The 27598-nt window shown below is 46.7% G+C and overlaps 1 protein-coding gene across 2 annotated transcripts; it reads left to right on the top strand.

Annotated features, from left to right (window-relative positions):
* The first annotated feature begins 29 nt into the window (after nt 1-29).
* Nucleotides 30-26487, top strand: SOCS4 (suppressor of cytokine signaling 4). 2 transcript variants are annotated; one of them, XM_088444139.1, is made up of 2 exons: nt 30-197; nt 24575-26487. In XM_088444139.1, exon 2 carries the CDS (start codon nt 24638-24640, stop codon nt 25931-25933), a length of 1296 nt encoding a protein of 431 aa, XP_088300265.1. In that variant the 5' UTR covers nt 30-197; nt 24575-24637; the 3' UTR covers nt 25934-26487. The 2 variants fall into 2 exon arrangements, with proteins under 2 accessions (XP_088300265.1, XP_088300264.1); XM_088444138.1 differs by lacking the exon at nt 30-197 and adding an exon at nt 12634-12775.
* The last annotated feature ends 1111 nt before the right edge of the window (nt 26488-27598 follow it).

Raw genomic sequence — 27598 nt, 5'->3', positions numbered from 1 at the left:
CATTATGTCCCTACGTTCTCCATGTGACTAGTGCGTTGTGCTCCACTGTTACTGCTCTCACTGTGTTAGTCCCGGCTTTCTGACCCTCCCGTGTCAGGTCCCTGTTTTCTGCCTGATGTGCGGATATCAGTTCAGAGTATTTTTATTTGAGGGTATAATCCAGGCCCCTAGCTGCCCAGTGGGCCCCAGGCCAGAAGGTAGGTTGCCCAATGGCTGGGCCTGTTGTGGGAGAACTTTAAGCACCGTGGGTGCGATAGATGGAACGGGCCTGATTCACTACAGAACGCAACTGCGATTGCAATAGCGATTACGGACGCAATTCAAGTATGATAGTATGCTGACCCATTGCGATCGCAAAGTGCCATACGAGGCACTACAAAAGGACGCCCACTTTACCTTACATCCGTAATGTTTAGCAAGACTGTGAAGACATCGGTAACATGGAGTACCATCGCAGCACAAGCCCTGACCTTACTCACAGATTGCTAACTTCAGCGCACGCTATGAGTCCTCAGGCCGCGTACGGCATTGCAGTGAATAATTAATGCACGCCCCTGCAACGGCGTTCAAACGCACTGGCACGCCTGTATTCGGCCGACCACCCTCAAAAGGGCACTACCTGTCAATCACTCTGCGATGGGTCTGTGCGCAACAATCGGCTGCGTTCCTTGCTGAATCAGGCCCTCTGGGCGCAATAAGTTGCGTCTCGTGCTTATCCAAGTTTATCCTGTATTTTCTCTATTCTGTGCTATAACCAATACATAAATGATCATTGTTTGTTCGCCTGTTTACCAAACCGTGGAACAGATTTTGAAGTCAAGAAAAAAAAAAACAACCGGTCCGTCTGATGCTTTTTTTTTTTTTTTTAATCTCGTGTAAGTTTTTCTTTTTTTTTTGAGGTGCGTTTTTATTTCGATATGTTAGCACACCTGTAGTCTTGATTGGAGGGGACTGACAACATCCCTTGATCCTCACGTTTGTTGCGGGAGTTAAGTCCAATAATGGCCTAATATCCCATAATATCTGGGAGAATCCTGAATTTTGGGAGTTCTCCTGGGCAGCCCTGTTACATCAGCTTAGCTTAGGGATGAGCTTGACTATGCATTTCCTAGCAAATGGCATCCACATGGCCACGTCCCCTGATGTCCTGATGATGATAGCCACGATATCACGCCCCCAGCACTTGCCACTTTGAATCTCACCCCTCTGGGATCTTCTTAAGGAGAGGTCCATAAAGTAGGAATATGTCCCCACTCACAGTGGTGTGTGTGGTAATTCCAAAGAACTGGGGCAGCTTGGACCCTCAGACGCCAGCACTAGATACACCCCTGGGCATACTCGCCTACTCCTCTGGAATGTCCGGGAGGTTCCTGAATCTCAAGTGGCTCTCCCGAACGAACTGAAGTGAGGTGGGGTGTCCATCGATGACACACAAACCATCTATGATGAACCATCGATGGCCACCGCTGCTGAGAGATGCCGGACTGCGGGCCAATCAGAAATGGGGGCAGGGCTTTGTGGCTGCCGGGAGGTGGGGCTAATCTCCCAGGGGAAAAAAAACATTGACTCCCAGTCATCCATCGATGGCAGAGAACCATTGGTTCTCTGCCATCGATGTCTAAACTTGTTGACATTGGCCAGCCACCATCGATGTTTTTAAAACTCCAATGGACGATGGCCATCCCTACCCTGGGGTATCATGTGGAGAAGCCCTAACGCAACATGGGTAATTGCTTGGGACTACCAAGGTAGAGATGGCCATAGGTGGGTTAACCATTCATGGAGTCATCGGTAATTATCATTGATAGCATTGAACCATCAATGTTGAATCTTCAATGGTTTGCATCTGTTGATGGGCACCGCTGCTGTGGGGCACGGTGGGCCTATCTGCATCAGGGTGGGGCTAAGTTCTGTGCCCCCGTTCCCAATGGGTAAAAAAAGTGGTTTCCCAGTCTGCCATCGATGGTGGAGAACCAAAGAGTCTCTAACATAGGTGGCAAAACCATTGATGGTCAATGGTTATTATCACTATACCAAGTAATCATTTGTGGGTAAAAAAAACACATTAGCGGGGTGTGGAAGCATCGCTAGGTCACTCGCAAAAGACCGTAAAAAAAGCAAAATACTTTTGCTGTCAAGTAATCCTGCTTAAAGGATCAAAATAGAAGCAAAATGAGTTGTTCTCTACATCAAATAGTAATCATAAGGAATAAAGGTTTAAGGAGCTTATTCAGACCCGGTCGTTAGCTCTAAGAGCTCACAACCGGGTCGATGTTGCTCCAGTGCGCATGCGCACGACAGAGCTGGTTCCGTCGTGCGCATGCGCGAGACCCGGATAACGACGGGTGATCCGTCGTTAGGGGTCTCGTAGCAGACGGGGCGAGCTGTCGATGTTGAGTGACAACTCGCTTCGTTTGCTGGGCAGGCCGGGGGCGTGCCTGGCCAAACGGAGGCGTTCCTCTCTAAACGCTTGCCGTTTGGGGGCGGCCCCACTGACATCATCAGTGATGTCAGTGGGGAGCTTCCTGCTCAAACAGAGCAGGAAGCTCCCTGGGGCTTAAGGTTGACCATCGCGACCATCACCCTAGCGGTCGTTAGAGCTGTGGGTGTTAACCCACAGCCTAACGACCGACATGGAGGCGGCCGTTCAGGATGCAAGCGGCCGCCCTGTTTCAGAACGACCGCTTGCATCCTACGACCGGCTCTGAATGAGACCCTAAGTGTTTTACTCAGTTATCACAAATGTTAATTAAAACTACTCTCCACTCCACTGATGTGAGCAAATATTGTAATACTCTGACTACAGCTTGGCCTTGACAAGAGCGACAGGCAGTGATGTAGAAGTGCCTAAGCTGGAGCCAGGGCCGGGTCTAGGGGTGTTCGACCTGAGCGGTCGCACAGGGGCGCCAACCATAGAAGGCGCACCCTTCCCCAACATCCCGACTTCAGCGGGACATTACTGTCCCGCTGTTCCACCCGTGGGCCGAAGTGGCCCGCGGGTGGTTAAATCGGAAGTATGGGGACCCCCACTGCTGCATCTGGGGAGAACTGTAGTGCTCTACCAATATTCAAACTGTCAGTTCTGCAGGTCCTAGATGCAGCATGGGAGCATGAACACGCCATGTCATGTCCATCAATGATGTCCCTAGTTCCTGCTGAATTGATACACTGCCTTCATGCCAATGTTGGATAGGCCCACAAAATGGCTGCCTCCATTGGGAATGCACAAATGTTCCGTCTGCATAGAAAAATAAACTAAAGAAAAAAAAATTAAAAAAGGGTGCAATTATTATTACTCTTTTTTAATCAGTTATACATGAATAAAATAAATATAGTATATAATATAGTGGGAAAAGCTCCACAAAAAAAATCTGCCATTTTCAGAATAGCAACGTTAGGTCAGATCCTATCGCTTTTGCCACAAATAAGTTTTTGAAAAGCTAACCAGTAATATGTGCTTTGTAAATATACACGAAATGTCTTATTTGCTGTCAGTTTGCATTGAATTCCTGGCAATTCCTCTTTTCGTCTGCTGATTGAAATCACAAGGGCTGACTCAGACCCTGTGACATTTTGGAGCAAAGCTCACCGAACATTTCTATCTGTGCCAGGCTGGGTCAGTCAACTGGATTGATTTAAAAAAAAAAAAAAAATGAATAAAAATTGTATATAATTATAATATTTTTTACAATGAAGCATTGTGTAACCATTCATCCAAGTAGACTCTGGTGCCGTGCAGTATTTACCATAAAACAGACTAGCGCTGCATTTTGGGCCTGATCCTGAATTGGACGCAAGTCCAAAAGCGGACGCCGCTCGCGTCTATCAGCAGACTGTACCACGCACGTGCACTTTCACGCTGGATATGAAAGGGAGGGCGGTTCACTCTGCATGTAGCGGATTGCTCTGTCCTTGGCCATTTCTGGTGGCAAGCAGGCGGTTTAACTTGCGGACGCACGAAACTGATGCATCTCATGGGAGTGTTGTTTACGAGTAGCCTGACTTCCGTCCTTGTTTGAGGCGTGCGTACAGAGGTAGGACAAATGGTACGCATAGTTCCATGGGCACACCCGGAATAAGGTTAATTGAAACACTGACAAATTTGTGCACCCTCATCTTTCCAGGCCCCTCCTAGTATGCATCACCCACGCCCCCCAACTAGACTTAGCGCTGCCCACAAACAGTTATGCTATCCCCAAACGCTGGATGGAAACGCAGCCTGCAAATGTATTTATCCTTCTTTTCCTGTCCCCTGAATAAAATATAAAAGCATCCCCAATCAGTGCGCAAATCTAAGTGGGAACAATTCCTGAAGAATGTGCAATCAACACTCAGGTACGCTGGCTTGGGGCCGCATTCAGACCTGCCCGCGACTCAGAATTAGAATCTCTGTCTTATTGCTGCGCCAGCTTCGGAAACGAGGTCACCTGGCACGTTTTATCATTATGAATAGACCTGATATTTCTGGAAGAGCTAGCAAAGGTTTGTTTGTTTCATCTATGTAATGTAATTTTGTATAACCGTCCATCATGTATACCTGCAAATATTGTCTAACTCTAACTCATGCCATTGTTATACCCCGTGGGCATGTTATGCCATAACATATCATTACCACAGCTCGGTAGAATTGACATTATGAAGTGTTCACAAAAACAGGGAATAAACATTCTCAAGTTTTCATACAACATAAAAGAATAAGTGGTCTGTTGTGGGATGAAGCAGGTCTTTGTGCTCCTGCCTCGTGCTAATTTAGGACATTTAGGGGTCTCTGTGACCTTATTTCAGCAGGATTCTCACCATAGAACACCTAGGCAGCCATTTTGTGACCTGAATAAATATTCACCTATCAATCCACTCCCATCTAGTGACATCAGTATGAGGCACCTTTTCATGTCGCTGGTAAAATGATAGGATAAGTATTAGCTCAGTACCCCAACATTATAAAAATAGGGATACGGGAGGCAAGGCCAGGTCATAATGGATGTGCTTAGCAATTCGGCAGTGCCAGATCAACCTGAACCTCCCTCGCTGCTGCAAAAGAGTAAACAGGTCTACAGAGACTGTCCTGGTGAAGTGGTAAGTCAGCCGTTACCATTGCGGTCCAGTAAAGCAGGCGATATTTTCTTGATATATAACAGTAATAACTGACTTTATATCGCTGCTGCAAAATAAAATTTAAAAAAATCCTGACAGTCCTAGAGTAGCCCCACAATAAAAACTGACACCCTCATAAGTTGCATCGTGGGTCCGAAACAGATGGTGGAGCAATATTTAGAGTGGACCCTACTACACTATACTTTGCAATAGCCTTGACTTTGGCGGTACAGTAGTGATTTTTACCACCCAACTCGCAGGAGGTCGGAGGCATACCTGTAGTGAATGGTTGCCTAAAATACCCCCTCTGATTTAGCCTCTGAAGGTCCGCCACCAGCTCACTCCTCTCCAATCTTCTTCCCGAAGAGACGTTGTTGTATTTAAGCATATAGGCCGTTTTCAATTTGAGGCAAAAAGTCCGTATACGCGAAAAAATATCGCTGATTACGTCTTTTTGCCAGGCGGAAAAGTATCGCCGTATTCAATTTCAAAGACTTGTCGCCTAGGCGGAAAGTCAATGAAATGTAATAGGCGAAAAAATTTCGCCTATGAATTGCAGGCGGGAAAAAAGTGCAGAATTGGGGTTTTGGGGTGCAAGGTTGCAGGAACCCCCGTGCAGGCTTAAGTCAGTCCCCCAAAGGTAAACTGTGTAAAAAAATTATTAAAAAACACTTTAGAAGACCCCCAAAAAAGTACTTTCATTTTTGGGCAAAAATGTTCAAAGTTAGGAGACAAAGGGCCTGATTCAGACCCACTCGCAAGCGGCTGACCGCTCGCAAGTGGGTCGATGTTGTGCACTGCACATGCGCACGACGGCGGGAGCTCCGTCGTGCGCATGCGCCAGACGCGACGTGCGAAGGACTTTCCTTCGCTCGTTGTGTCTGATCAAAGGGGGCGTGCTGTCGATGTTGATTGACAGCACGCCGCCTTTGGTGGGCGTGCCTCCCTGACGGAGGCCACCGTCAGGAGCCGGCCCACTGACATCACTAGTGATGTCAGTGGGAGTGATTTTGGCTCTGATAGAGCCAAAATCACTCCGGGCCTTGCGGTTGAAAAACTCAACCGCAGGCTCCGGCTCGCAGTGGCGATGGTCAAGACCATCGCGGCCATCAAACTGCACGCTCGTATAGGCTGTGGGTGGTGACCCACAGCTATACGTGCGTCCAGGAGGACGCTCCATAATTATGGAGGGCGGCCCTCATTCAGAGCGTGCGCTCTGCTCAGAGCGTACGGCTCTGAATGAGGGCCAAAGTTTAAAAACTAGCAAAATAGACTCGGGGGTCCCCCAAGTATGCCCCATGTGTTTTTTACTTTGCCAGTGCTTGCGGCAGGTGGATTTTTCACGATTTTTTAAACTTTACTTTAGCAACTTTAAAATATACTACCCCCCCCCCATTTTCAGGTACCCAAAATGTCCTGGGACTAGTTATTTTCACCAGAATTAACTCCTAAATGCTATTCTTCACCCCTTATGCAAATACGCAAAACAGCACCCATTGAGACCATTTAAATGCTCCACATACCTTCAGCAGCCCAATCCTGCGGTATCCATAGTGATCCCCCATGTCAGTGCATCTTTTGGGGGGTGTCAGGCTGATTACCCCATTTTAGAGAGGACTTTCCGCCTGTTCCAGTATCGCCGGGTGCTGTTTTCTCGTACTTTCAAACTGAATATGGGGAATCTCGGGGACACACGTGAAAAGTTTCGGCACCCAATGCACGCGATATAGGTGAAAAGTCTGGCAGGCGAAAAAGTATCGCGGGTGCGAATCTAATTGAATATGGGCCATAGTCGGTGTAATTCTTATTTTTTATCATCGGCAAAATTGTCTGTAAAGTAAAATAAGCAAAACACAATACATTATAATAGAGATGTTTTTTTTTTTTGTTCTTTGCATGAAACCTCTGATTTCCTTTGTAAACCACTAAGTCCTGTCTCTGTTATGGTACATGTCACACACGCGTGTTTTTCGGGTACAGGATAAGATCACATAGAAGAGAGGAACATTTCTTACGTCGTGTGCACAATGCCTTTTTGCCACAAAACTTGTACGATAAGGTATTTAGGGCCTGGTTAAGCGGTGGACAGTATAGCTCAGTCTCTGCGTCTTTGTGTGCTAAACTATGGGGAAGCTGCAGGAGACGTTTGTAGTGGAAAGACGCCCACTGCTGGATTTTGAGATCTGCAGCTGTGCCAAAAGTTGCAGCATCGGATCATCTGCGTGACCATCGGATCACTGCATGACCCTCGGTCATCTGTGTGACCCTCGGATCATTTGTGTGACCCTCGGATCATTTGTGTGACCCTCCGATCATCTGCGTGACCATCGGTCATCTGCGTGACCCTCGGATCATCTGTGTGACCATCGGGTTACTCAGGATGGGCGGTGTTTTCACGATGCAGGGGCCAGTGAAGTACCAGTAGACGCAGACACTGGCCTCGGCACTCCTATAAGACGGGCTGACATGCTACAGTTTTGTAAACCGCTCTCCTTCTCCGTCCCCTCCCTGTCCCCACACAGCTGATGTCTGCCGCCGCACTGCGTCTGACAAGGCAGGACCTGATCTACAAATGTGCAGTACGGGTCCTGCGTATGTGCAGTTCAACAAGCTTTGGAGATGTACAGTATGTAAGCCATTGGGTTTGTGTACATCTCAGAATTAGGGCCCTTAGTGCAGTGTTCTGCCATCGTGGCAAAATGGCGGCCACAACATCATTTGTCATAATGCTGAAGTTGTGTGGCCACGTGTTACAGGGCAAGGGACAATTACTTTCTGGTACAGTCTCTTTTGTAGTCCTCTGTAGATAGATACGAGATAGATAGATAGATGGATAGATATGAGAGAGATGGATAGATATGAGATGGATAGATATGAGATGGATAGATAGATATGAGATGTATAGATAGATATGAGATGGATAGATAGATATTAGATAGATATGAGATAGTTAAATATGAGATAAATAAATATGACATAGATCTTAAGGTGCATATCCATTACACGAGAGTGGAACGACTGTACGTTCTCCATTCTGTGCAGTGGACAATGGGCCTGATTCAGACACGCTCGCGAGCACGCGCAAGCAGGTCGATGGTGACCCAGTGCGCATGCGCACGACGGAGCCGGCTCCGTCGTGCGCATGCGCGAGACCCAGATAGCGACGGGCAAACCGTCGCTCCGGGTCTCGTAACAAAGGGGGCGTGCTGTCGATGTTGAGTGACAGCACGCCCCCTTTGGTGGGCGGGCTGGGGCCGTGGCTGCCCAGACGGAGGAGATCCCATGGGAACGCCTACCGTCTGGGGCCGGCCCGGAGAGCTTTCGGCTCTGTCAGAGCCAAAAGCTCTCTGGGACTTGCGGCAACAAGACCCTACCACAAGGGTCTCGTCGCAAGCCCGATGGTCGCGATGGTCTTGACCATCGTGACCATCTTCCTGGCCACTCGCTATAGCTGTGAGTGGTCACCCACAGCTAGGCGAGCAGCCAGGAGGCCGCTCTAAAAAACAAGAAGGCCGGCCCTGATTCAGAGCGAGCGCTCTGTCAGAGTGTCCGGCTCTGAATCAGGGCCAATGTGCCCACACTGAACGATATGTAATTCGGTGTAGGTACCCTCCCCCATTCCCGAACATGCACAACCTGTCGTTATCGGCAGATTGGCCCTACATGTTCAGGCTATGATTTAGATAGATACAATAGATAGCTATGAGATAGATACAATAGATAGCTATGAGATAGATACAATAGATAGATAGGATATATAGATAGATATGAGATATAGATACATATGATATATAGATAGATATGAGATAGATAGATAGATAGATAGATATTAGAAATAGATAGATATGATAGAGCTCTATTGATCATTAATGGTTCAACAGCTGCAGTTATCTGAAGTCCATTAATAATTGATCCCTCCAGGGCTCCTATTGGAGGATCTGCAAACCCCCGCTCATGATTGAAGGATTTCTCCCTCTTGCCGACAGCCTAACACCGGCGGAAAAGGATCCCAGTGACATGTGCAGCGCTTGCCGTCATTACTTAGCCTAGCCTAGCTTTTCGACGCTTGATAAAGTGAGTTAATTCATTGTCTCCACAGAGGTTTATACGGGAGGTAGGTTAAGGTCGTGCATTAGCCCTTTAATAACTTGGAAAAAGCGGTGATAGAGCCTTATATTGGCGTTTACATCTGTCAAATGACTGATCATCGCTTGATAACTGAAGAGCCCATAATGAGTTACCGGCTTTTTGGACCGGCCGAGCGGCTTTTCCTTCAAAGTGTGTGTCCTATGCAGACGAGCAAAACTACTGGAAGCAATAAAGCTGTATTGCTTATGTACGCAGACCATTGTGATGTGTAACATTTGTACAACTGTGTGTAACTGAGTCTGAATCTGTGCATAACGGGCCCCGATGCCAGCGGCCGTGGCTCTCCTCACGCCAACTTCCGGTGTGCTTAATCTGCCACTTTGTACGTGAAAAGATTCCTGTAAGTTAAAAGTCGCTGCCCAGCGTCTCTAGTACACTGCGCTGATTCTGTGATGAGTGTAATAGCGGAATTTTATGGAATTTAATGAAATATACGATATGCAACTCCTCTCAGAGGGTCTAAGGCCCTGATTCAGAGCCGGATGCTCTGACAGGCGTATGAGGACACATCGGTATAAGTCCTAGGCGTATGAGGACACAGCGGTATAAGTCCTAGGCGTATGAGGACACATCGGTATGTCCTAGGCGTGTGAGGACACATCGGTATAAGTCCTAGGCGTGTGAGGACACACTGGTATAAGTCCTAGGCGTATGAGGACACAGCGGTATAAGTCCCAGGCGTGTGAGGACACATCTGTGTAAGTCCCAGGCGCGTGAGGACATATCTGTATAAGTCCTAGGCGTATGAGGACACATCGGTATAAGTCCTAGGCGTATGAGGACACATCGGTATAAGTCCTAGGCGCGTGAGGACACATCTCTGTAAGTCCTAGGCGCGTGAGGACACATCGGTATAAGTCCTTGGCGTGTGAGGACACATCGGTATAAGTCCTGGGCGTGTGAGGACACATCGTATAAGTCCTGGGCGTGTGAGGACACATCGTATAAGTCCTAGGCGTGTGAGGACACATCGTATAAGTCCTAGGCGCGTGAGGACACATCTGTATAAGTCCTAGGCGCGTGAGGACACAGTGGTATAAGTGAGGACACACTGGTATAGGTTCTAGGCGTATGAGGACACACCGGTATAGGTCCTAGGCGTGTGAGGACACACCGGTATAGGTTCTAGGCGTATGAGGACACACCGGTATAAGTCTTAGGCGTGTGAGGACACATCGGTATAAGTCCTAGGCGTGTGAGGACACATCGGTATAAGTCCTAGGCGTGTGAGGACACATCTGTATAAGTCCTGGGCGGGCGCGTGAGGACACATCGTATAAGTCCTAGGCGCGTGAGGACACATCTGTATAAGTCCTAGGCGCGTGAGGACACATCGTATAAGTCCTAGGCGCGTGAGGACACACCGGTATAGGTTCTAGGCGCGTGAGGACACCGGCATAAGTCCTAGGCGTGTGAGGACACACCGGCATAAGTCCTAGGCGTGTGAGGACACACCGGCATAAGTCCTAGGCGTGTGAGGACACACCGGTATAAGTCCTAGGCGTGTGAGGACACATCGGTATAAGTCCTAGGCGTGTGAGGACACATCGGTATAAGTCCTAGGCGTGTGAGGACACATCTGTATAAGTCCTAGGCGTGTGAGGACACATCGGTATAAGTCCTAGGCGTGTGAGGACACATCTGTATAAGTCCTGGGCGGGCGCGTGAGGACACATCGTATAAGTCCTAGGCGTGTGAGGACACATCGGTATAAGTCCTAGGCGTGTGAGGACACATCGGTATAAGTCCTAGGCGTGTGAGGACACATCTGTATAAGTCCTGGGCGGGCGCGTGAGGACACATCGTATAAGTCCTAGGCGCGTGAGGACACATCTGTATAAGTCCTAGGCGTGTGAGGACACATCGGTATAAGTCCTAAGCGTGTGAGGACACATCGGTATAAGTCCTAGGCGTGTGAGGACACATCTGTATAAGTCCTGGGCGGGCGCGTGAGGACACACCGGTATAAGTCCTAGGCGTGTGAGGACACATCGGTATAAGTCCTAGGCGTGTGAGGACACATCGGTATAAGTCCTAGGCGTGTGAGGACACATCTGTATAAGTCCTAGGCGTGTGAGGACACATCGGTATAAGTCCTAGGCGTGTGAGGACACATCTGTATAAGTCCTGGGCGGGCGCGTGAGGACACATCGTATAAGTCCTAGGCGCGTGAGGACACATCTGTATAAGTCCTAGGCGCGTGAGGACACATCGTATAAGTCCTAGGCGCGTGAGGACACATCGTATAAGTCCTAGGCGCGTGAGGACACATCGTATAAGTCCTAGGCGCGTGAGGACACACCGGGATAGGTTCTAGGCGCGTGAGGACACACCGGCATAAGTCCCAGGCGTGTGAGGACACACCGGCATAAGTCCCAGGCGTGTGAGGACACACCGACATAAGTCCCAGGCGTGTGAGGACACACCGGTATAAGTCCCAGGCGTGTGAGGACACATCGGTATAAGTCCCAGGCGTGTGAGGACACATCGGTATAAGTCCCAGGCGTGTGAGGACACATCTGTATAAGTCCCAGGCGTGTGAGGACACATCTGTATAAGTCCTAGGCGTGTGAGGACACAGCGGTATAAGTCCCAGGCGTGTGAAGACATATCGGTATAAGTCCTAGGCGTGTGAAGACACCGGTATAAGTCCTAGGCGTGTGAAGACACCGGTATAAGTCCTAGGCGTGTGAAGACACATCGGTATAAGTCCTAGGCGTGTGAAGACACATCTGTATAAGTCCTAGGCGTATGAAGACACATCTGTATAAGTCCTAGGCGTATGAAGACACATCTGTATAAGTCCCAGGCGTATGAGGACACAGCGGTATAAGTCCCAGGCGTATGAAGACACATCTGTATAAGTCCTAGGCATATGAGGACACATCGGTATAAGTCCTAGGCGTATGAGGACACAGCGGTATAAGTCCCAGGCGTATGAAGACACATCTGTATAAGTCCCAGGCGTATGAAGACACATCTGTATAAGTCCTAGGCATATGAGGACACACTGGTATAGATAGGTCCTAGGAGAGTGAGGACACGTAAGTCAATCTATTACGACCAGCTGTTGTGGAACCATAAGTCCCTGTTATTCTTGCTGCCACCACTCCAAGATTTTTACTTGTAAAATATTGAAGGGAAGAAACCTGTGTCTCTCCAGTGGTTGTGGTACTACAAGTCCCAGCATTTCCTGGCAGCTAGGGACTTGCAAGGCATGTCGGGACTGGAGAGTAGCAGTTTACATAAACCTTAAGTAAATAATATACAGTAGTCTGACAGCCAACCCATATTCTCTTTTTCTAGTGTTGAGCGCTTGTGTTAGTTTGAGTATCTAAGAGGTTAAAGTCCCATGCTGCAGTGCATGATGGGAGGGGTGACTCTGGGTAATGTAGTTCTTCTATGCACAGGAAATGGCAGCAGCCTGGGCTGGGAGATTCTGCCTCTCGTCCTGTGTGGTTGCAAAATTCGCTCTTTCTTTGTTCTTATAGACACAGCAGATAGCACTTTGCTGGCTGAGCTGAGCAGTAAGGTAAGAGAGCAGATCTGGTCTATGCAGTGCATGCTATTGTGTGATCAGTTGTTTTATTGATGTGATAATGTGTTGGGGGGCTCCCTCTATCTCTCACCCCCACCCCCTATACTGTAATGTGCATTATTCTGCATGCTTCTGTCTGTCATCCGTGGATAGATCTGTCATAAAGTATCAAAACTGATCTGAATGTACTGTCTATGGGGCTTCCACTATGCTAATGGCTTAGGATACAGTTTATTTTTTTATTCTGTGCCATCAGTTGCACCATTGTGTCAGTAACTTTTTCAAAATGCTGTCTGTGCTCTGTTCTGTTACTCTGTGACAGTTATCCTGTTCTCCCCCAGTCTGTGTCATTTAACTGTGCAAATAATAGCACAATGTGTAATAATAAAAAGCATAGACTAGGTCGTTTTTATTTATTTTGGGTACTGAGTGATCACCATTATGGTGGGTACTCCCTACCTGCCTTTCCATTCTAAGGAGCCTCTGCTGTGTAGCATAGAGAGGAGACCCCCCTTACTGTAAATCCTGGTACTCAGAGCTGACAATCTATTTCCGCATGGTGAGATGAATGCTTGGCAGCCCTTGTAGAATGTCCTGTATTTTCCTGAGCTGTGGATTTTGCTGTCATTGAGGAGACTGAGCTGTTAGAACATAGTTTTCGGAAAGAATCAGGGAGTTCCCTGCTCAGTCGTTGCATGGGACTTTAATAAAGCAATGACATTTTCCAATCCTCCAACAGAAATGAAAACTTTTTTTTTTTGTGTGTGTTTGTAGTCCTGTATTTATTAATTCAGACACTATTGATTTATTGTGTTATCCTATGCATTCTGTTTTGTGTTTTTAATTAGCGGGGGACATAGAAGCCCCTCTGGCACTGTAAGGTTACTTTTATATCTGTGTTGCACCAGTTCTGTACAGGTTTTCTGACTTTCCCAGCAGACACAATGTGGGAGGTGTAAATAAATCTAGTTTTTGAGCTAGTCAGTACAAGAAAAGCAGCATCTATCACTAAAGGTATAATTTAGGAAACGGATGTATTGTTACATGTCATTTACCATCAATGCAAACGGAAGTTTGTGATGAATAATTTGGCACACTTAAAGTGGAACCAAATGTAGAAAATATATACATTGCTGAAAAAGGTAGACTGTGCTGCAGTGTTTCTCAGACCCAGTACTCAGGAACCCCTAACAGTGCATGTTTTACAGATCTCCCTAAATGGTGCATATGTGTGTTCATTACTGGCAGATATAGGTGGAGCTAATTATTTCAATTGTAATACTGAGGAAATCTGTAAAACGTGCACTGTTAAGGGTTCCTGAGGCCTGGAGTTGGGGAAACACTGCTGTACTGTGTGATTGTCCTTTTAAATGTCTGAAATCTGGAAAAAAAAAATATATTGAGAAGTTATTCAGTGCATGGTGCCATATTTCTGTGCAAGTCTGTTCTTCTATTATGGTGTGGGCTGAAATGCAGCCAACTTTACCCCTTCTACTGAGTGCCAGAGGCATTTCTATACGAGTTGTGTGGGTTTTCCAAAAAATTTAAAATATTATTAGATTTGCAAACAAATGAGATGCCAGTAATTTGGAGTATTATGCTGCCATGTTCAAATTAAATGTTCTGCCTGATATATTTGCCCCTTTAATCACTTTGCATGCCTGCTCTACACCTCCTGTATGAAACAGTTCATACTGTATGTCAGAGGTTCCTAAACTCAGCCATTACAGTCCAGGTTTTAAGGATATCTCTGCTTGAACCCAGATGGTTAAATCAATTTGACTGGTACTAATTAATACCCCTTTCATACTACCAGCAATAACCTGGTTTATTGCACATGAACGCGCTGCAACCCGGGTTACAGTGCAATGTGAAAGGGCCCAGTTGAAAGAACCCAGGTCGAGCAACCTGGCATTTCAGCTCGGGTAATGCGCAGGGTTGAACCCGAGTTCAACCCGGCTCGTGGTGCATTGTGAACGGGTAACCCGGATCCCGTTCACTTCATAGGATGACCTGGCGCTTGGAGATGAGATCATTTCCAAGCGCTGGCTCAGCAGTGATGGCGATGACCTCATCAACCCGGCATTATTGGCGGGTCGGGCCACCAGTCTGAAAGGGGTCGCACCCGGGTTGGACGCGTGTACAAATCCCAGGTGCCACCCGGTATTTGCACTGTGAAAGGGGTTTAAGTCACCTGTGCTCAAGCAGGGAAATCCTGAAAACCTGGCCTGTAATGGCGTAGTTTGGGAACCTCTGCTATATATCCAGATTGCTTAAATATGTGTAAAGATCGGGCAGTAAAAAACAGGTCAGGCCTTGAAGAGCTAATCTATGTAAAAAAATAAATGACCAGAATAAGAGGCACCCCCTCAAATCCTCGTTTCCAATTATCTAACTTGAAAAGGAAAAATATAACTAGTAGAGTATAGAAATGAGGAATACAGAATAGATATTATTGTAATAATAAATGTTCTTCTCTGTCTTTATGAGACCTGTAAATCTATTTTCCCATTCATCCATCCGGCTGCCTCATTGAAATTCTCCGCACATTTTCTTCAGCATGAAGTCAGCAGAAAAAAAAAAAAAAAGTATGAATATTATTTGATTGGGGAAGAAAGGGCGACGTAGGTTACTGAGGCTTAGATAGTGCTGGTTTCTCTCAGAAGCTTTATGAATGAGATCATTATAAATTCATAAGCTCCTTTCCATTCAGGAAAATACAATTTGTCATCCTTGCTCTGTTCTCAATTTCTGTCACTAATTTTCTTTTTGTTTTAAGAAAATATAATATATATATATATACAGGTTGAGTCTCCCATATCCAAAATGCTTGGGACCAGGGGTATTTTGGATAACGGAATATTCCGTATTTTGGAATAATTGCATACCATAATGAAATATCTTGGGAATGGGACCCCAATATACACACACAGAATGCATATATGTGTTATATGCACCTTATACACACAGCCTGCAGGTCATTTTATACTATATTTTCAATAATTTTGTGGCTCAAGCAAAGTTTGTGTACATACATGAAATAAATTTATGTTTAATTTACACCCTATACACACAGCCTTAAGGTAATTTTATACCATATTTTTAATAATTTGTGCCTTAGGCAAAGTTTGTGTACATTGAACCATCAAAAATCAAAGGTTTTATTATCTCAGTCATGCCAAAATTATTCCGTAATTCGGAATATTTGGATATGGGAGACTCAACCTGTGTATGTGTGTGTGTGTATATATATATATATATATATATATATATATATTTATTATTATTATTATTATTATTCTTCAGTAACTCAGTACTCCCATCATCTCCCTACACGTGGCTCAGTCTCCTCCTTTTTATCTTTTTATTTTATTGTTTTCTGTTTTTTGGGGGTTTTTTTTGTTTTTGCTACCAGCAGAGTGGACTTTCCCTCATCTCTTTGGTCCTTCAGACTTGTCCTGACTTGTCAGGCGGGTGACTGCTGATAGATACATGAGAGAGGGAGCTTATCCCCTGAGGGTCCGCTCCAGTGATTCATTGTGACTTGATATGATCTAGAAACATGGCTTATTTTAAGAAACGTTTTAGGGCTTAAGAAAACTGGTGCACCGGTATCTGCGCGCTACAGGGCCTAAGCCTAGCAATCAGTCCGATGTTTGCTCTTATTTTCCAAATCATACTGGAAATACTATATGATATATAGGTTCTGCAGACCCTCCAACATTTCCTAGTAAGAACCCGGTACATGGGGGGGCATGACCACAGATAAAGGGGCGTGGTAATCGGTAAAGGGGCGTGTCCATGGGGGCTGGAGGCATCGGACGCTGGCTAGTTTAGAACATGCAGTAATATACTGCATGTTCTGTATACCGGCGCTGGCGGTCAGAGCAGAGAAGCACGGAGGTCGGCTGTCACTCAGCAGCGCTGCGGGAGTCCTGTGTCCCAGCAGCGCTGCTTAACAAATCTGGTGAGTGTACCAACCCGGTACAAAACGGTACAGCCCCGTTTGCCGGTACAGACCATTAGAAAACGGTACTGTACCGGCTAAAACGGTATAGTTGGAGGGTATGGTTCTGATTGGCTGCTGTGAGTTACACCAGTACCTGTACACCTGTCCTTTACTATGTTCTGTAGGTTGTTGTGGAATTTAGATGTAGATCCTCTCAGTGATTTTTCTATGGTGGCAATTCAATTGTTTTCACTCGCAGCTGTGAATAATTGGCGCCCGACGGAGCAATTCAATTGTTACTCAGGCGCGAATGCTGCGTGTGAACACACTCTGCTGTCACTGAGGTGGTGAGCAAAATTGTGTGAAAAGTCCCGGTTTTGAGCGCCCAAACTGCTGTTTAGGCGTGCTAACCAGCAGGGGCTGGCTGGCAACTTTTAGCCTGGGGGGCAAATGCATGCAGGCGGCCCTGGCAGAGGAGTAGCGTGTAGCCAGGGGGCCCGAAGAACGTGCGTGCTACGGCGCCCCCCCCCCTCAAGTGTTCCAGGGAGGAGGCGGGTCCATATGGGATTAATGTAAAGTAAAAATAAAGACTAGGGGCAGCCCCGTCGCAGTGCCCCCTGTGCCCCAGGAGAGGACCCCCTTATGCAGGCCTCCAGTAGTGATCCCCCCTATGCAGTGCCCCCAGTATTGGTCCCCCCATGTGCAGTGCCTCTTGTGCCCCCAGTAGTAAGCCCCTTATATAGTGCCCCCAGTAGTAATACCCCCTATGCAGTGCCCCTTATATAGTGCCCCCAGTAGCAGTCCACCCCCCATGCAGTGCGCCCAATAGTGGTCCCAGTTGTAGTCTTCCCCTATGCAGTACCCCCAGTATTTCCCTTTTTATAGAGCCCCCAGCAGTGGTCCCACGATGCAGTGACCCCAGTGGAAATCCCCTCCCCCCTATGTAGTGCCCCTAGCAGTAGTCCCCTCCCCCCTTGTAGTGCCCCTAGTAGTTGTCCCCTCCCCTTGTAGTGCCCCTAGTAGTAGTAGTCCCCCCCTTGTAGTGCCCCTAGTAGTAGTAGTCCCCCCCCTTGTAGTGCCCCTAGTAGTAGTAGTCCCCCCCCTTGTAGTGCCCCTAGTAGTAGTAGTCCCCCCCCCTTGTAGTGCCCCTTGTAGTAGTAGTCCCCCTTGTAGTGCCACTAGTAGTAGTCCCCCCCTTGTAGTAGTCCCCCCTTGTAGTACCTCCAGTAGTAGTAGTCCCTCCCTTGTATTGCCCCCAGTAGTAGTAATCCCCCCCTTGCAGTGCCTCCAGTAGTAGTAGTCCCCCCCCCTGTAGTGCCCCCAGTAGTAGTAGTTCCCCCCTTGCAGTGCCTCCAGTAGTAGTAGTCCCCCCCTTGTAGTGCCCCCAGTAGTAGTAGTCCCCCCCTTGTAGTGCCCCCAGTAGCATTCCCCCCCCTTGTAGTGCCCGCCCCTCCCCCAGTAGAGTCACGTAATAACAAAAAAACAAAACACTTACCTGAATCCCTGCTCCCACCGTCGCCATCCGCTCCTCTGTTTGTCCTTCCCGGGCCGCTCTGCATTATGGGAGAGACGTCATGACATCATGACGCCTCTCCCATTGCCCACTGCTGGAGCCGGAAGATGGAGCGGCTCCTACAGTGGGCGCAGCAGCAGCTAATGAGAGTCTGACAGACTCTCATTGGCTGCTGATAAAACACACAGCTGCCGGAGCCGGCGGCTGTGTGTTTGTCACTTGTGTAGCGCTGACCGAACTCCGTCCGGTCAGCGCTACACACGCGGTGCAGCCTGTGTCACAGTAAGTGACACAGACTGCCCGCAGCTCGCATGACGCTGCGGCCCGGGGGGCACATGGCACCCTGCCCCCCGGCCCAGCCCGCCACTGCTAACCAGGACTTTAGAATGGCTGAACCCGGTCTATGTGGGTGAGACGTGCGAAAAGGCATGGGCGCCCAAAACAATTGAATATCGCACCTCGAATTCCCGTCACTTTAGACGGGAGATCGGGCGTGATAAATCAATTGAATTGCCCTCTATAAATCCTAGCAATCCATTTTTTTTCAGCTTTTTATCCTTTAGAATTCAGTTACTGTTTTGTATCATTTTAGAATATTTGCATATGTAAATGAAGGTGACCATATGATTTCTTTGTTCTATTGCGCTCCTATCCCGTCCTGAGCAGAGCAGCAGGATTGGCTTGTTGTCATATTTAAAGTCTAATTGGGTGTAGACACAACCCAGATAGGCAGACAGCAATGCAGGCAAAAAATGAATATCCATTATAAGCACCTATAGGGGGGTCAATCCAATTAGTTGCGAGTTTGTTACTCGCAGACTTCGCATGAATGCGCGCACCCGAGAATTCGCCAATCCAATTAAAAATGCCTATTCGCGGTTCTTGCAGCGGGGGGGTTGCGAATTGACTGCCAAATGTGAGGTGAGAGGAGTACATTAAAAAGTGGGGTGACCTTCCTGGACCCCGAAAAAGTGACAATTCTATTTGCAGAATTATACAAAAAGTTGTTAGAGGGCATAAGGAAAGTACTGGAGCTTTTTAAATAGTGTTAAAAAAATGAATTGTGCATTGGAAAAGCAAAAAAATTATAATGAAAAGCAAACTTTTATTCAAAAAAAAGAAAAGTGCAATAAATGTGAAAAAAAAAAAAATATATATATATATATATATATATATATATATATTATACACACAGTGTTTTTAAAAGATAAAATAAAAAAAAAAACTTTAAAAAAAAAACAACCTCTTAATACTGCTTTCACACAGAATGTGTGAAATATCCCGGCTGGCTTTTACCCGGCATTTAAATGCCGGTGGGTTTGCCGTTTCTAGTCCTAATACCCCTTTCACACAGAAAGGCAAAAAAAAAAAATGACCGGGTAAAAGTGCTTTACCTGTTAATTTGACTTTCTGTGTGAAAGGGGTATTGATTTGATTTTGGGGTAATTGAGGACATTTTTTGTAAACCACAAAGATTGACTTAAAAACTTGGAAACTTTCAATTGCCTAATTAGTCACTAGGAGAGGGTCCGAGAGGTTCTGCACGGTGTCTCGTCATTTTAACCTTAAAATAAAGATTTTTCCCTTCCATCTTTCACCCTCAGAGAGGTGCGAACGGAAACATGTAAATTCACTCTGACTGGTTCAATGCGAGTTTTGTAATTGGATTGCATAATGAATTTGAAATGCGAATTTGCTGAGAAAACGGCAATTTGCACCTAATTGGGTTGGGCCTTGCAACAATGAGGTTGAAAGGTGGGTTTTCAGTTTATCCTTGATGACCCATAGTGACCGTTTGCTGCAGGGTCAGAGGGGTGGAGATCCAGAGGTCAGGAAGGGTCAGAGGGGTGGAGATCCAGAGGTCAGGGATGGTCAGAGCGAGTATATGCAAAGTCCCATTGCAGTAGCTGTTACACGCAAACCATAGTATACTATCTTAAAACCAAATCAGTATGATTTACCGCCGGCCGCATGGCAGGACAGCGGCAGCCCGGCAGAGGTGGATATCCCGATCGTCCATTAAGGTAAGTATAGCTAATCTAATTCCTTCCCCCCTAATCCTAACCCTCCTTTAGGGGTGCCTAACCCTAACCTCCCCCGCAAGTGCCTAACCCCCTTCTAAGTGCCTAAACCTAAGTCTCCCGAGGGGTGCCTAACCCTAACCTCCCCCCGGGGGTTCCTATCCCCCCTCCTTCCCTAACCTCCCCCTGGGAGCCCTAACCTAACCCCCCCCCCCCCACCCACACGGCTGTCCGCGCCCGGCTTACATTCGACTGGTAAGCCGTGTGTCGGGCTCCCGGCGTAGGTCTAATGACAGGCGTCTGGATTTCGACGCCTGTCATTTGAACCTTGCCAGGATTAGACAGTCGGGACGCCGGCGGTCGGCATTGCGACCGCCGGCTTCCCAACTGCTTCACCTTAAACTATAATACTAAACAAATTAAAGAACAAACTAAAACAAGAACATCTAACACTCCTTTTCCACTGCGGCTTATACCCGGGTTATTGCGTGTCAACCCTGGTTGCTGCTCAGTGGAAAAGGCTCCTAGTAAAAAATTCCAGGTCTACTTACCCGGCATTCCTTCCTGGCTCTCGAGCAGGGTTTTACACAAATAAGGCTCAGTGGAAACGGGTATCCCAGGTCATGCAACCGGGTCCTGTTAACAGCACAGGGAGAGCCGCATTTCCTGGCGCTTGGAGATCTCATCTCCAAGCGTCTGTAGAGATAAGCACCGGCAATATCCCGGTCCAGCCTGCGGTGTACATGGGGTTCAAGCCGCTGTGATAAAGCTTAAAACCCGTATTCCGTATCCTGGCTGGACCCGGGATAACCTATTTGTTTCAAATTACTTGCGTATCAGTACCCAGAAGTTTAGTTCTAGAATTCTGTGTGTAAGGTGCAAGGCATTATGGGAACTGCATCAAGCACAATCCACATGAAGTCCGGGCTCCCTGCATTACACGAGTCATTTCCACAAGGACATGGGAGGTTTAGGAACTGGGCAAAGTACCCAGTGGAATTATTTAGTGGTTCCCTTACGCCTGCATGGCTCACTTTGTGATTTGTAATGATAGTTTTAAAGCAGACTTATGGTGCGTACACATGGGACGATGTTTTTTTGAACGATATGTCGTTAATGACAAATTGTTCAAAAAATCGTTCCGTTTCTGAGGTATAACGATGAACGAAAACTACAAATGCGCGGTCCCGTTTGTAGTTTTTGTTCATCGTCCGAACTTCCTGTCCAACCTGACGATAATGTTGAACATGTTCGGGGATGAGGGAGCCCGGCACTGAACAAATTCGTTATTGATTTTGTTCAGTATTGTGCTCAGTGTTGTTAACGACACTGAGCACACCCCTGCCAGGGACACACAGGACTCGTTTGGGGAGAAAATAGTCCTGTGTGTATGCACCTTTACACAGTATGGATGCACCCATGTCCTGGGACATACCAGTCTAATTTGTATATAATTTATTAATCAGTAACTGTTGGCATCACTGGGGAACAAAAGTGTGGCTGTCGCTATTATCTAGTGAATTAATCAGCTGTATTTGCATGAACAGGGGTTTTCCAGTCCGAGGGCCGCATTGGGAGATCACACTCCTTCAAGGGGACCCGATAAAACGTTACTCAGACATGTAAAGCACATACAATTTACTAGTGGAAAAGTCCATGGAACATTGTTAACAGGTCCCTATGGAGATAGACGTCTGTGCAATGCCGCAAAGCAGGATTTCCACACCTCTGCAGCAACTTTATTACAACCCTATAGCAATGTGCTCTCTCGTATGTGGGCTCAGTAGTGGTGCCCTCACACAGGTGCAATCCGAGGCTCTTACAGAACTATTGCCCTCTCTCTGTGACATTAGATTTTCTTCTTTTGCTTCAAGATCGTCAGGTTAGCCTGCATGTCAGCCCGATGAACGATGATAACGAACGACCCACGGGAACGCGCGTCGTCGCCATCGTTCATCTTTTTGGTGTTAAAAATGGACTATAAAGTGGACGACTGAACGATAACGATATCGTTATCGTTCAGTCGTCCACTTTATCGCCCAGTGTGTACGCACCATAAGGGGCATATTCAATTAGGTGCGCAAAAGTCCTGCACTTTCCGCAGACTTCGCATATTTAGCCGCACAAACTTATCGTGCGCACCCCCGCTATTCACCATATTCAATTCCAAAGGACTCGAAAACGCATTCCAGTGAAACTCAAACAGGCGAAAAGTGCTGTCCGTTTTGTGGAAATCAGCCTAACACCCCCCCAAAGATGCACTAACATTGGGAATCACTATAGATGTCCCCGATTAGCCCCCCTGGCGCTATTTTGGGTACTTCAGTGCTTTCAATTGACGTCTTTGCACAAGTGGTGAACAATAGCATTTAGCAGTTTTTTGTTTTGTTTTTTAGAAAATAAGTAGTCCAAGCAAATTTGGGGTACATGAAAATGGGTGCAAGCATCGTTAAAAATCGATAGTGAAGTTTTAAAAAAAACATAAAATACGCACCGTCAGCAAACACCTGCAATAAAAAAAAAACGCCTCCCCCACACTTGCAGACCCCCCCCCCCAAAAAGCTTATTTCACTAGTTTTTAAGTTTGTACCCTAACTTTGTACTTTTTCACCCCCTTTTTCATAGTAATTTTTTTGGGGGTGTTTTTTTTTTTTTTTTTCGTAGTAAACCTTTGGGGGGCTGTCCCAAGGGTGCAGGGTGGTTTCCCCACCTTTTCACCCCAAAACAGCAATTCTGTACTTTTTTTTTTTTCGACACCTATTCATAGGCGAATCTTTTTCCCCTATTACATTGCATTATGTTTTCGTGTAGGCGAAAATTCTTTGGAATTGAATACGAAGGAAACTGTCTGACTGGCAAAAGTCGCAATCGGCGATACTTTTTCGCGGATCTCGGCTTTTCGCCGCTAATTGAATACGGCCCCAAGTCCTTTTACTTATCTTTCAAATAAAAAACATCTCAAAATTAATTATCTGAACTTTTTGGCTCACTTCAATAGTTCATTGCATTATACCCTTAAATAATGGTGAAGCGTGGAGATCCTTTTAAACCAATATACCCACCTGGGCTAGAAGCTATGGCTCAACCTGTCTGCTGGAGTAGAACTAGAGCCGTGAGAAGGAAAGCGCTTTGTCACAATATAATGATTTACATTATTGAGACTCAGAGGTCCGTAGCCAATTCTCTGCAATGACTGACGCTTGGCAGCTAATTTGATTGGCCGATCAGGCTGCCTGTCGAGTCCCACCTTGATGAGTAATTCCCTGCAAGTTGTGCGTGGCCGTGCATGAAAATGGCTGCCTCTGTGTGTGTGGATAAGGGGGTAGGGTTTATATTTGGGTAAAAAGTTGCTTGCTTTCCTGACAAACCCTCGGTTGTACTAAGTTATTGGTACAGTTGAATGTTTATCTGTAAATCTCATAATTTGTGCTTTTTTTATTTATTTATTAGATACCATTGACATACCTCCTAACTTTCCAGATTTTGGTTGGGACTGTCCCGTGGGTCAGCACATTTGCCCAAACTTGCATGCCACCTGGCCCCCTTTTTAGAGGAGGCATGGACGTGTCCCCATTTATATATTTGAAATGTTGGGATGTGTCTGACTGTTAAAGTGCCTACACACTAGACGACTCGCAAACCATGCGATGGTGTCAGCAATTTCCCTTGATCTCCCCGGCACTCCCGGACATACGATATTGTGCTTAAACTGTGCAATCTGTACAACGATCTGACCAACTACTTTAATCTCGTTAACGAGATTACCAGATCTTAAAGCGCACATCCACTAGGCGATATTAATGTGCGATTGCACGCTTACAACATCGTAATCGTGCAATCGCTCATTAATCGTGCACTATAATGTCGGAAACGTCCAGCGATGCGCGCTCCCGCTGGTCGTTTTCCACATCAATCATCGCCCGAACATGCCGGTCAATCTGCCGATAATGACAGATTGGCCATGTTCGGGAATGATGGAGGGTGCCTACACTGAACGACTAATCGTTCAGTGTAGGCACTGCAGGGGATGGGGAACGACGGTGCGATCACGATGTTGTAATCGTATTGTCTATCCCTAGACAACTATTGTATGTGCGGCTTTACTGCATTTAGGTAAGATCTGAGGATACGACAAACCTCCCGCAGGACAGCGCATCATTATCGTTCGTGGACACGGCGCGATTTGTCGTTCCGATGAGTCAAAATTGGCCAAATTGTGCAAAAAATCATCTAGTGTGAAGGCACTTTAAATTGAAAACCGTTCTCTACTCTTCTACAATGAACTAACTCTTTATTATATCGACTTACAGATACGGCCTGGATCGAAAAGGAGCGTGAAAGCCACCCTACAACGGGAGCGTTAATTTATTATCATGGCTGAAAACATTGAGGATAAGCTCAGCAATCTCGACGTCCGACCAAAGAGTGGCCGCAGCCGAAGTGTGGACAGAAAAGATGGCTACGTTTGGAGTGGAAAGAAGCTTTCCTGGTCAAATAAAAGTGGCCATTCATCTCAAGGGGATGCTGTGTACTCCGTGGACAAGACTGACGGCCCTGCAAAGAGCCAGGATAGGAAGCATAGCTGTTCCTCTATTGAAATTGATTTAGACCACTCGTGTGGACATAAACTCTTAGGCCGGTCTTTGAAGCAGAAATTGCAAGACGCCGTAGGGCAGTGCTTTCCCATAAAGGCTTGCAGCAGCCGCCATTCATCCGTACTGTCTTCCAAAAGGAAAATTCATATAAGTGAACTAATGCTGGACAAGTGTCCCTTCCCCCCTAAATCGGATCTGGCCTACCGGTGGCATTTCATTAAAAGACACACTGCCCCCGTCAGCCAGACGCACAAGCAGTGGGTAATTAAAGACGCCCCAAAGGTGGAACTGCTAGACATGGCTTACCATGACTCTGATGGGGCAGAAAGTATCTTAGCCGATGAACAGGACCCGTCTTTTGATATAAACATGGGAACAATGAAGTCAGTCACCACCAAAGCCTTGAGAACCACTAAGGTGGACAGTGACGTTGACTCAGACGATGAAGTCCTCACACTGTGCGCAAGTACCCGGAAGAGGAACAAGCCCAAGTGGGATATAGACGACGAGACCTTTCAGGAAGTAACCCCGCCTAAATATCACACCCAGATAGATTATGTCCATTGCCTGGTTCCAGACCTCTTTCAGATCAATAACAACCCATGTTACTGGGGAGTGATGGACAGGTATGCGGCAGAGGTCCTCTTAGAAGGAAAGCCAGAAGGGACATTTTTACTCAGGGACTCTGCACAAGAAGACTACCTTTTTTCCGTCAGCTTCAGGCGTTACAGCCGCTCCCTCCACGCCAGGATTGAGCAGTGGAATCATAACTTCAGCTTTGATGCCCACGACCCATGCGTGTTCCATGCCCCCAACGTCACAGGTTTGTTAGAGCATTACAAGGACCCCAGCTCATGTATGTTCTTTGAGCCTTTGCTCTCCAGCCCCCTCCATAGGACATTCCCCTTCTCTCTGCAGCACCTATGCAGGACAGTTATATGCAACTCAACGAATTACGACGGCATTGATGCCCTCCCCGTCCCTTCTTCCATGAAACTGTACCTGAAAGAGTATCATTACAAGTCCAAAGTCCGAGTCCGCAGGGTGGACCTACCAGAACGACATCGGAAGTGATTACAAGGTTTATCAATAATTTTATATTTTTTGTTATTGGACACGTTTGGTGCCATGGAAGCCTGTGATCTGAAACCTGCTTGGCTACGGGCAAGATTGACTAATGTCTCATTTGCCTTCAAAGTATCCTAATAAGTGACTAGCTAGCCTATGTTGGAAAAGCTCCAAAGAGAAGTTGGAATCTCTACCTTTTTAAAACGATGTGTTTTATAATATTATGTATGTTGGGCTCCGTTGCTATAGACTTGTATTTATGATCATATGGAGGCCTTTATTTGTTTACTCTAAGGTGCGTTGTTGCTTGTAAAATGTTATTTAAACCTGAAAAATATCCTGCGCCATTGATGTCATGACTGATGTCTTGGTTTCAGATGTATCCATATTGTTCCTGCCAACAGAACGGCATTCTCCTTTGCGTGTAGGGTACCGATGCCCACTAAGGACTTTGCTAACCCCAAAAAAATCAATGTAAAGTTTCATATTTAATAAAATAATGATATGTCTGAAAATCTTCTGGACCCCATTGGAAAACATTTGTGTCTGACCAGGCAAATGACTACGAATCTATTATGTAAATTCCTGCATTGCTTTCACAAGGAGCAAAAAAAATATAAAATCTTAACGGCAACATTACTGTGGTTACAATGATGAGAAAACAGCACCCGCCATTTATAAAATAGTGACATAACTAGTTTTCTTTTCTTCCAAGGCATTATCCAGATGATGGGGAGTAATTTATCAATGCAAAAAAAACAAACCATGTCCAAACAAAAGGTCTAGTTCAGAGGTGGACACATATCCCGGTGGGACACCGACTGGGACTTGTATTGAGGCACCCAAGCCCGACGCATACCGCAGCATCCGACTTCTGAGAGACCCTATGCTCGCTCAGAATGTCCCTCTCAAGTAATGTGCCGGTGAATAAACCACAGCGTACAAAGGACCTCATTCAGAGCACTCGCTCTGAATGAGGGCGGCCACTTTTTTTTTTTTTTTTTAGCCGGCCTCCTGGCCGGTCGCTAAGCTGTGGGTGACCACCCACAGCTTGCGAGCGGCCAGGTGATGGTTGCAACCATCGGGCTTGCGACGAGACCCTTGTGGTAGGGTCTCGTCTGCCGCAAGCCCCAGTGAGCTTCTTGCTCTATTGGAGCAGGAAGCTCACTACTGACATCACAAGGGATGTCAGTAGGGCCGCCCACAAACGTCAGGCGTTCCTTCAGGAGTGCCTCAGTTTGTCCAGCCACCCCCCCGATCAACATCGACAGCCGCCCCGTTTGTAGCGAGCCCCGGAGCAAGTTAATTTCTCACTCGCTACGGGGCTTGCGCACGTGCAGTGCCCCACCATCGACCCGCTTGCGAGCGGGTCTGAATGAGGGCCAAAGTCGCAGTTCCTGGCTGCGACAAGTCCAGTCGCAACACGCCATGTAACAGCTGTCCCTGCCCCCCCCACACAGTTGCGACTCGGACACTTGCGCAGGCGTTGCGTCTACCTCTAAATCAGGCCTAAAGCGAGGGGGTGTATTTTTATTTGTACTGTATACCATCTTTTGTTTAGGTTATGGTTTTATTCGTTTTTAATCATAATATTAACAGAATTATAAAATGGCTGCCAATTTTTTGTTTGATAAAAAAGAACCTGCATAAAGTTTCTGTCTGACAGAATAA

The sequence above is a fragment of the Taudactylus pleione genome, unplaced genomic scaffold, assembly GCF_031769625.1.
Source record: "Taudactylus pleione unplaced genomic scaffold, aTauple2 ptg000350l, whole genome shotgun sequence".
Taxonomy (NCBI): domain Eukaryota; kingdom Metazoa; phylum Chordata; class Amphibia; order Anura; family Myobatrachidae; genus Taudactylus; species Taudactylus pleione.
Note: the sequence above shows the minus strand (reverse complement) of the source record. Positions and strands in the feature narration are given on the sequence as shown.